At 42.8% G+C, this 9,401-nt stretch overlaps 1 protein-coding gene across 1 annotated transcript; it reads left to right on the plus strand.

The window, feature by feature from the left end:
- The first annotated feature begins 811 nt into the window (after positions 1 to 811).
- On the plus strand, positions 812 to 2,425 carry LOC147428407 (uncharacterized). Its single transcript, XM_086497382.1, has 2 exons — positions 812 to 1,062; positions 1,942 to 2,425. The coding sequence occupies exons 1-2, from the start codon at positions 879 to 881 to the stop codon at positions 2,226 to 2,228; spliced, it is 471 nt and encodes a 156-aa protein (XP_086353508.1). The 5' UTR covers positions 812 to 878; the 3' UTR covers positions 2,229 to 2,425.
- Positions 2,426 to 9,401: the final 6,976 nt, after the last annotated feature.

A 9,401-nucleotide genomic window follows, 5' to 3' on the forward strand; every position in this document is an offset into this window, starting at 1 on the left:
TTTTCCCGAATTTACAAAAGTCGCATTGGATGGCTCATATCGCACTCGATCCCCTAAATGGGTGTGGGCCATTGATCCCATCCAGCCCATGCCCGTTGAGATAGTGAGGCCAATGTCCCACTGGGACGCCGCCCAAGTGTGATTTGCAGGTGTGGCCAACCCATTGCTGTCACATTGGGACATGTAGGAAACATTGGCCATTCCTCTCAAGCAATGAGAATAGCCCAAGTTGTAGATCATCCGTCTTTGGCGCTGCACGTCAGGTCTCAAACCCTCTCAAATGCTTTCGCGCGTGTACTTTTGCAGATGGCCGCGCGTTTGGAAAGTTGGCCAGGCATGCGAGGCCGCCCCTCTGACATCCTCTCGCGGCCAGCTTTCTCTTTTTGCAACGACAAATGAGCGGACGCCAAATCAGCATGGCCATCCATTCCCCGTCCCAGTGTGACACCAGCCTGAGGAGGCCTTACCATCATTAGATGTGACAACTTGGCCGGCAAAGGGCTCACCGACAGCAACGTAAAGCCGACCTCTCCACAAGAACCTCCGTACTCTGCAATCAGTGGATCGAGGGTTGCCCCATGCGTCCAGTGCTGAAGCTTACTTACGTAAGCGGTTGTGAAATCTCTTTGCTGCACAATTATAGAGAGCGAGGACGAGAGACACCGCGTGCTTGCGTCATAAGAGGCCTGCCTGTCACTGTGTCAGTGACCTGCATTGAATTAAATGACGAGAAAGGAAAGGCAAAAGTGGCTAGCTGGCCAAAGGCTGCTGGACGTCATTGAAGAGAAACGGAGCCACAGCATGATATAAACGCGAGACGTGTAGGGTTTGTCTGTGTGTCTCAGAGAGAGAGAGAGAGAGAGAGAGAGAGAGAGAATATGAAGCAAGTGGCACACGAGGCAATGGTGCAGCATCCGGTGGAGGAAGTGTGGAGGGTGTGGATCAAGAATTTTCAGGTGACGATGCCTCTCATGGCACCCCAGCTCTACGTCTCAGTCGACTACCTCGATGGCCCTCCTCTCGCCCCTGGCGGTGTCTTCCTTATCAAGCACAACCCTGCATGTAACCAATCTCCTCTCTCTCTCTCTCTCTCTCTCTCTCTCTCTCTCTCTCTCTCGTTTCTTTGTACAACAGTGCACTTCAGATAAATTCTCATTATAATTACCACTTTGCAGACCACCACAACATGAGCTACTCCTAGAGCGGAACAACATGCCTAGCTATGTGTCGTTGGGGGCAAGAGAGACCGGGCTAGCACTTCCCTGCCCGCAATTGCACTTAGCTAGGTGCGGTTGGGGGCAAGAGAGAGTGGGGCTAACACTTCCCTGCCCCAATTGCACCTAGCTTCGAGCAGTATCTTGAAATGTTGAACCCTATAGTAAAAAATTACGAGAAAAGAGCTCCTTTCTCACATTGGAAAACGTCACAAGTTTTGTCTAAGATTTGTTGTGTTGCGGTTGGATGCAACTAGCTTTCTCTCACTTTGATTTCAACAACATAGGCAAGTTTGGTAGATTGATAAGACGTAATTAAAACTCTCTTCTTCTTCCTCTCTCTCTCTCTCTCTCTCTCACACACACACAACACACACACACACCATATTTTATGGCGCATGAATTTTTTTGGCATTCTTACCAAGTTGAACAATCATCTATTTCAAATTTCTTTCTTGTACTAATTAACTTCTTGAACTTACTGTTCTACATCATGAGCTCTTGTTTGAGAGGCACCACATACCTAGCTATGTGCGGTTGTTGGCTCCCAATTATTCGATGACATTCCCCAATCACGTTGTGTGATCTTTTCCCCTTGTCGCACGTATCTAAAATTTAGTAATTGAAATTGGAATTTGATTAAAACAACTTATAAGGCTAGCATGTAGTTGTAGTCCATATTGTTTGTCTAACTTTCTTTGTTTCTGGTGATGATAATTACACCTAGCTTTCCCTCACTTTGATTCCATCAAGGCAAAATGGATTGTGATGGACCATGACAACTGCTATTTTAAGGCTGCTATCCTTGAAGGAGGGCATCTCGGAGAGCATTCTACTGTTGCCAACCTCACGTACTCCTGCAAATTGGTTCCAGGGCCGACACCCAATACTTGCATCAAAAAGTGGATCTTTGAGTTTGATGAGTCTACACAGCATGATTTCCTTGATTACTTAAAGGAAGAAATGTCCATCCTCGGCTCTTCCACTTGCTCGCATATTGCATCTAAAGCTTGATTTGTCTTTCCACTATGGATTTGGCTAGTTTTTTGACAAGTAAATGGCGACAAACTCTATGAATAAGGCTCATTTCTCCCTTATGCTCTTCGCTTGATTCCTATAGAATTTTTTTTCTTTCACTGTTATACAAGGTTTGATGAAACTAAACATGGTCTTGTACCTGTAATCAATAAGTCTCTCACCTTTACATGCTCTTTGCTTGACTCCTATAGGTTTTTTGTTTCTTAATTGTTAAATATGTACCACAATGAGACATGGTCATGTAACTATCGTGAATGAAATTTCACTACCTTTTAAAGTGCACATTGCTTAATCTCTTGTGACATTTTTATGTGTATCATGCTTTGTAGCTTCTCCAAAAACTTGGTGAAGTTGGAGTGGTTAATGTAGATTCTGACAACTTATAATATCGATTCTCATATGTGTCGTGGCACGTACATACTGTGAAATTAAAAATATATACCTCACTTTTAATGTTTTTGATGTGTAAGACCAAATGCTACAATGTACATAGTGTGATATATGCAAAACCAATGCCACAATTGCAATCGTGAACATATCTTGTGGGGCAAGCAAGGTTCGGGATGTGATACTGATGCGTCTTTTATCACATTAAAATATTCCTAATTTGCTCTGAAAATTTACAAATATCAAGTGTTATGAAGTGGCACACTCGCTTCACCTGGAAAGTTCATTGCATGCAATCTTGGCAAAAAATAGTAGGTTTTATATGTAGTCATAAATGATGCATCTAAAGTGCTTGCCAAGTGAAAAACTAATGTTTAGTATGTAATTTGAGCTCAAAGTGACTTTTCCATAATTTTAGGGATTTTTTCCCATCTCGTTTTGGCTTTTTATTGGCAAAAGGAATGTTTTTTGGCGAAAGTGGCCAAAGAAGACCACAAAATGCTCAAAAAGAACCCAAAAATGATAAAAGATGGGTCAAAATGCCACATCAACAACGGTGGGAGCTACTCCTAGTGTGTGGGAAGCTTTTGTGAAGAGGAAATCAACACTTTTAGCCTCCTAGAGAAGGGGCACATAGTCGGCTTCTATGGTGTACTAGTGCAGTCCCGCGATATTTCCACTACGTGTTTGAGGATGTAAGGCCACAACTAGGGTTTTCCCTCTTCAAATAATCACTTGGACTTATCTAATGAAGCTCCAAAGCTTCCATGAAATGGCTACAACTAAGAATTGAGGCGTTTCTTTAGGGTTTTATCAAGGCAAAAGAGCATTGCATCTGTGCAATTGGGAGCAAGCTACACCAAATCATCACACACAAGATTTTTGAGTTGATCTTGGTTGTTTTCGAGAGTGATGATTTCATGGCTGGATTTTTTGTCTTTTCAGTGTGTTTTTTGCTTTGAATCTTCCGCGATTCACTTGGTTTTGCTACGAACTCTCATAGTCAGAGGCCCGACACTTTCCTATCTGTGATGCACACTCCATGACACATTTTTGGTGAACAGGATGCAAAGTAGGCTAGGGTGAGGATTCAAAATATTCTTTGAAGGTATCAAATCAAAGCTTTGAAGCTATGGAGCAATAAGATCAATAGGGGGTGCCGCAAGTATGTGGTAAATAATATCAATGATTGTGATAAGATCTTGTCAAGGTTGGAAGAAGTGAACCTTACCTTAAGTCAGTGTTTGGTGTGAATGAAGTTCTTATTGTGGGACATGTGTGCGGGGCATATGGTAGAAGACCTTGTCCAACAAAAATTTATGTAATTCAAAGAATGAAAGAGACATTTATAAATGTGACTAAGGTTTGAAGGTTCTTGGTGAGTGTGTGTTTTTTGTTATCTAAATTCCACATTATGTTCATGTGATAGAACTTTTGTGTCAACTCTTGAGAAATAACCAGAAATTCCAATGGAAAGAAATACATACACACGCCATGTGACAAAATTAAGGAAGTTGTTGCTTATGTCTCCAACTTTAATAAAAGTAAACTATGAATGTGGAAGATATGAGATTGTGGCAGTGGATACTAGCCTCATAGGAATTGGATGGGTGATTGGGCAAGATGATGATGATGGCAAGCGATATGTGGTGAGATTTGGAGCAAAGGTCCTAAGTGCTCATGAATGACACAATTATCCATATGTGAAAGTGGAATTATGGGGAGTAGTAACCACACTCAAATGTGATAAAGAGTATCTAATAGGAGCAAATGTAATAGTGGAGATTGATTGTCTACCATTTCTTGAGATGATCACAAATTGTCCAACTCCCAACATTATGATGTTGAGATAGATTACCTACAAAAGTCCTCAAATCCAAAATTTAAGCATACTGTGGGAAAAGATAATCTAGTTGCAGATGTTATTTCTAGAGAAAGGTATAAAAATGTATAAGAAATTCTTGTCGAAGGTGATGATGATGTAGGCATGAGGTTCTATAGTAGCTCTCATGCCAAAGGTGAACATGTTTACCTCTGTTAAAATCACTAGAGTGATTTACAAAGGACCCATATCAAGGTGATTGGTTACTCATTGGATGCTATCTAAGCACTTTGACAAGGCAAGAAGGGTGGATTGATCAAGAGTTCAAAAGAATTTGCAAAAAGGCCTATGGATACTTTTTGAAAGATGGATACTTGTGGAAGCATCCAAACAAAGGAATGGGATGTCGTTCGTGTAGGCAAAGTTGGTCGGAGTTGTGAAGTGTGATATGCAGTGCTAAGGCTATATAAAGGTGCAAGTCAGAGGATTAAAGCAGGTATGAAGGCCCTGGGCAAGTAAAGGACAGCGTGAATGTATGGCTGGTGTGGTTCTTTAGGCCAAGAAGATGCCAAGATGGTCAATTGAGGATCGTAGGTCTATGTATCCAAAGTGCAGGGAATGTGGCCTTGAATCTAGATTTCAAGATGCTTTAGAAACCGACCCAAATGGCTCCTCAAGTGGAGCCTCGATATGAAAGATATGGTGGTCCAAAGATGGTATGCATGGCATATTTCCAACGGATAGGGCAAGTGGGGACAAATGTCTAGAGCTGAGTTCAATGGATAGGATTAAAATTCTTGTTTTATGAAGCATGCGGGTCTTTCTAGATCCTCAATCAGAGCTCAAACGGGCAAGACATGGCCAATCAAAGGTTTATCAAGGGCCAGTTGTCAGGACACCCACTACAAGAGGTTGTGTGCTCTTGTGACGCTTTTAGTGATGGAAATACACTGGGTTTTTATAACCCCCGACGTCGCTAAGAGCGTTGCTATGAGCGTCGATACGGGGACCTCGCTATAAGCGTCGCTATAAACGTCGCTACATAGCGACGCCTATAGCGACGCTGTAGGGCCATCAATAGCGACGCTTATAGTGACGTTGCACAATCTAATATAGCGACGGTCATAGCGACGCCCGAGATGAAAAAAATTTGGTGGCAATAGAAAGCGTTCTTCTTCTATTCAACTTGAGTGATGGAAGAGGCAAGTGCATAACTCTGAATTTACAAAATGGAGCAAAATTGTTCACATACAATATTTATGGCTTTAAGAGATCTCTCTCTCATCCTCGCATAGCCCATCATAACTTCCTATATCTATATAGAGCTCTTCGTTTAAACAGATGTCCTCTGTTTCATTTTGTAGATCCTCTGCATGCACCCCATAGAGAGTAGCAGCTTGATGTTCGTCCGGCACCACCTCCACGGCTTCTGACTGAGCATCTTCTCTGATCTCCTCCATTGATGCCGCTGCGATTGGCACATGGTAGCCTTCATACGTCCGTGCACTACAAGGGTCTACCTCTATGATGTACCACCAGTTTGATGCAGACTTTGTAGGATGAAATATCACCTGCCAGAGCCACATAACTTACATGAGAGCTTCCAAGCACATAAATTCTAAAATGGATGTTAACTATTTACATACTTACTTGTTCACAATGCTCGGGTAGTACGAAAGTGTCTCTTAGGTCAGTCCATTTCTTAGTTGAATCCACCTCAAGAAAACCAGACTCTCCTCTACCCACAGTAGCGTTGTGACCCTCCATGATTATCTTGAACCATTGCACGTCGACAAGTCGACAAAAAATCCTCTATAATGGATCCTCAAAATCTCTTGTAGCGTGCCGAAGTAAGTGAGTTCCGCCACCACAGGATTTGCATCAGAGAACCATCATCGACTAAATTCCACAATCTTGAGTAAAACGCTTTTTGTCGATCTGTTCCACCCTAAAATGTTGACCTTTACACCATGTTGCTGTGTATGACTTATACTACAACCAACAAAGATTATGAGTGGCCGTTCAAACATCTAGAAAGTTACTAGTCGTACATTGCAAACTTACCTTGGTTGCGCAACCCCTAGAGTACTCCCACTCTTCCTCAGTCACTTCTTCACCGCACTGTTGTGCGCTTTTCAATTGGTTGTGCAACCATCTTAAGCTCATGAATGTTGGTAGGCTCTCCAGACCCGTCGGATAGTGCATCGGTGGTCGTCTTCCCTGTCTGCACTTGATTCATGCCCTTTGTCGCTCTTGCTTTGCATTCTCATATTGTGAAATCCACTTCTGCATGACTGGATTGTGAAGCATGAAAAATCGGTTGATTTTAGCCTTTAAATCTTCCGTCATCTTCTTCTCAACACCGAGATTACACATCACAATTCCAGATATGCGCTCATCATCTATGGTTCGCCATAGCGTGTCCTGGGCTTCATCAAATCTGTCTAGCCACTCTCCAATGTACACTAGGGACTCTGATACCAGCCAAGCTTCTGCCATGCTACCCTCCGGACGTGCCTTCTTACGCACATATGCCTTGAGCGTTTTCATGAAATGTTCTAAAAATAACATCCATCTGGAATGTACTGTGCCAGCTATTTCCACCTCATCAACTATGTGAACAAGAAGATGCACCTGAATGGTTAGCATGGTAGTAGGAAAATGTTTCTCAAACATGCACACAACCTTTGCAGCGTTTACTTTGGCGAATGGTATGGAGTCTACCTTGATCTCCTTTTATGAGATCCATTGCACCAACTTCGCAAGTTTGTAGATTGTGTTACGGACGTCAAGAGACAAACATCCCTCAATGGAAACCGGTAAAATAAACTGCAAAACACGTGCAGCAATGATATTAAAGTCCACACACGAATTTGTTACACAATTCCCACTATGATATACTCCACTATGAACATACCTGACACATTTTATGCCAGGCGTGTGACTTCAAACCGGTAAGCTTTCCTTCTTTAGTAAAACACGTTCGGAGCGAGTGCATTACGCCAGTGGGGGTCTGCAAAGATCGAATGGTCTCTTTTACTTTGCGTTCTTGGGCTCCTGTGAAAATCCATGGTGCTTTAGGGAGTTTTATCGATCCATCGGACGCTGTTTGCGGCCAATATTGCTCCATACGATCCACATTTATAATGTCAACTCTGGCTCCCAAAGTATCTTTCTTGCTGGTCAGATAGTCCCATAGTAGATTACCCACATTCTTGAATATGTGCATTGGATCAAGCAAGTGATTGATCATGAGTCGGGGCCAGTATGGTAACTCGTACCATAGAGATAGTCTCTTCATCCCTAGGGGCAATCCATCATCACACATCTCCTTCTGCTCTAACTATGCTTGTGCAAACATCCTCGGTGGCTCTCTTCCCAAATAGCCATCGCGTAACACATGATTCTCTGGAAGATACGCTTGATGACCTTCGTAGATTTGCTTCTTCAATGAGGGCGCCCTACGTGCATTCAGTCTAGGTCCACATGTGACACATGCTCTGTATCCGCTTGTTTGAAGCCCTGCATGTATACACATGATAATAGATCAGCTTGAGAAAAACCAAGATTTACAGTGTCTGAGTGAGGAGTGTAAATAGATCACCTGAGCATTCTGTTAGTCTGGGATAGTCATGCATGATCCACATTAGAATGCCTCTGATCAAAGCATTCCGTCGACCTGTGTGTCGGCTCATATCCACCGCCTCTATGCCAATCCACAATTGTTGTAGCTCTTCCAATAGTGGACAAAGATACACATCCATATTCTTCACTTTATATCGCCCCTGCACAATTAGCTTAGCCATAGGTGCCCCTTCTTTGTAGTCAACCACGGGGGAATGTTGTAGTTGACGATGACAACGGGCCATACACTGTAAGATGTTGATCTTTGACCAAAAGGATTTACGCCATCCATAGCCAGTAGGCCTAAGCGAAAATTTCCAGCTTCCCTGGCAAAATCTGACCATGTTCCATCTATATGTTTCCAGGCTGCACAATCTGCAGAAATCCGTAGCACACCATCCGAAGATTTATTCTCCTCATGCCATGATGCTAGGGCGGCCATGGACTTACATTCAAAGAAATGCTTGATGCGAGGAAGCAGAGGAAAATGTCGCAAAACCTTTTGCGAAATTTTTGTTCCGTGGAGATCTACTCGATAATCACATTTCAGACACTTCTCCATGTCTATGTATTCCCCTATGAAAAGAATGCAGTCATTAGGACAGGCGTGGATCGAATTGTAATCCATCCCCAAATTTTGCAAAATCTTTCTTGCTTCCTCTTGGAAATCTGGCATCACATTATCAGCTGGTAGTATATGCTCTTTGAGCAATCTACACAACATAAAAATACGATACAATTGTGTAAAAATCTATCAGATCATTATACATTTAGAGTTTTATTAAAGTAAACTAATTGTAATAGATCACCTGAAAAGCGTTGTGATGCTAGTGTCACTCCATCTGCATGTTGAGAAGAACCAGGAGCGCTTTCAATCTAGACACACGTGCTCCATTATACAATGGTGTATCGGCTTCACTTTTCATATCATCATAGACAAGCCTTTCTGAATCCATGATCGTCTCGATCATTTCATCAATCTCGGGCTCAAACATTGCCTCGTTGGGAATGTGGTCTGCATGATCATCCCCCGCGCTGTCAGAGGCTACATCTTGTGGCCTCACATATGCTGCTTGACCAAAGCGCCTGCGAACACGTCTATTGGGTTGCAAGATTGCTGCGTGTCGGCTAGCGTCAGAGTCCGACGAGTTATAATTGGCAACAACTCGATCTATAATAGATGGATCGAACTCACCAAATTCGTGAACGTGCTGCAAAGAAACGCATCTTGTCCGTCGCATAGCATGCTTGCAATGATTACAAGGACGTAAGATTCTCGTTGAGAGATAGGTGTTTCGGTTGGACGGCCCCACATC

The sequence above is a fragment of the Adiantum capillus-veneris genome, chromosome 23, assembly GCF_014529385.1.
Source record: "Adiantum capillus-veneris isolate H3 chromosome 23, ASM1452938v2, whole genome shotgun sequence".
In the NCBI taxonomy this organism is placed as follows: Eukaryota; Viridiplantae; Streptophyta; class Polypodiopsida; order Polypodiales; family Pteridaceae; genus Adiantum; species Adiantum capillus-veneris.

Bases quoted from the DNA above. Each gene is read 5' to 3' on its own strand.
- LOC147428407 (XM_086497382.1), top strand. From the start codon at position 879: ATGAAGCAAGTGGCACACGAGGCAATGGTGCAGCATCCGGTGGAGGAA. The intron at 1,063-1,941 runs GTAACCAATCTC...AATTACACCTAG, and splicing joins TATCAAGCACAACCCTGCAT to CTTTCCCTCACTTTGATTCC.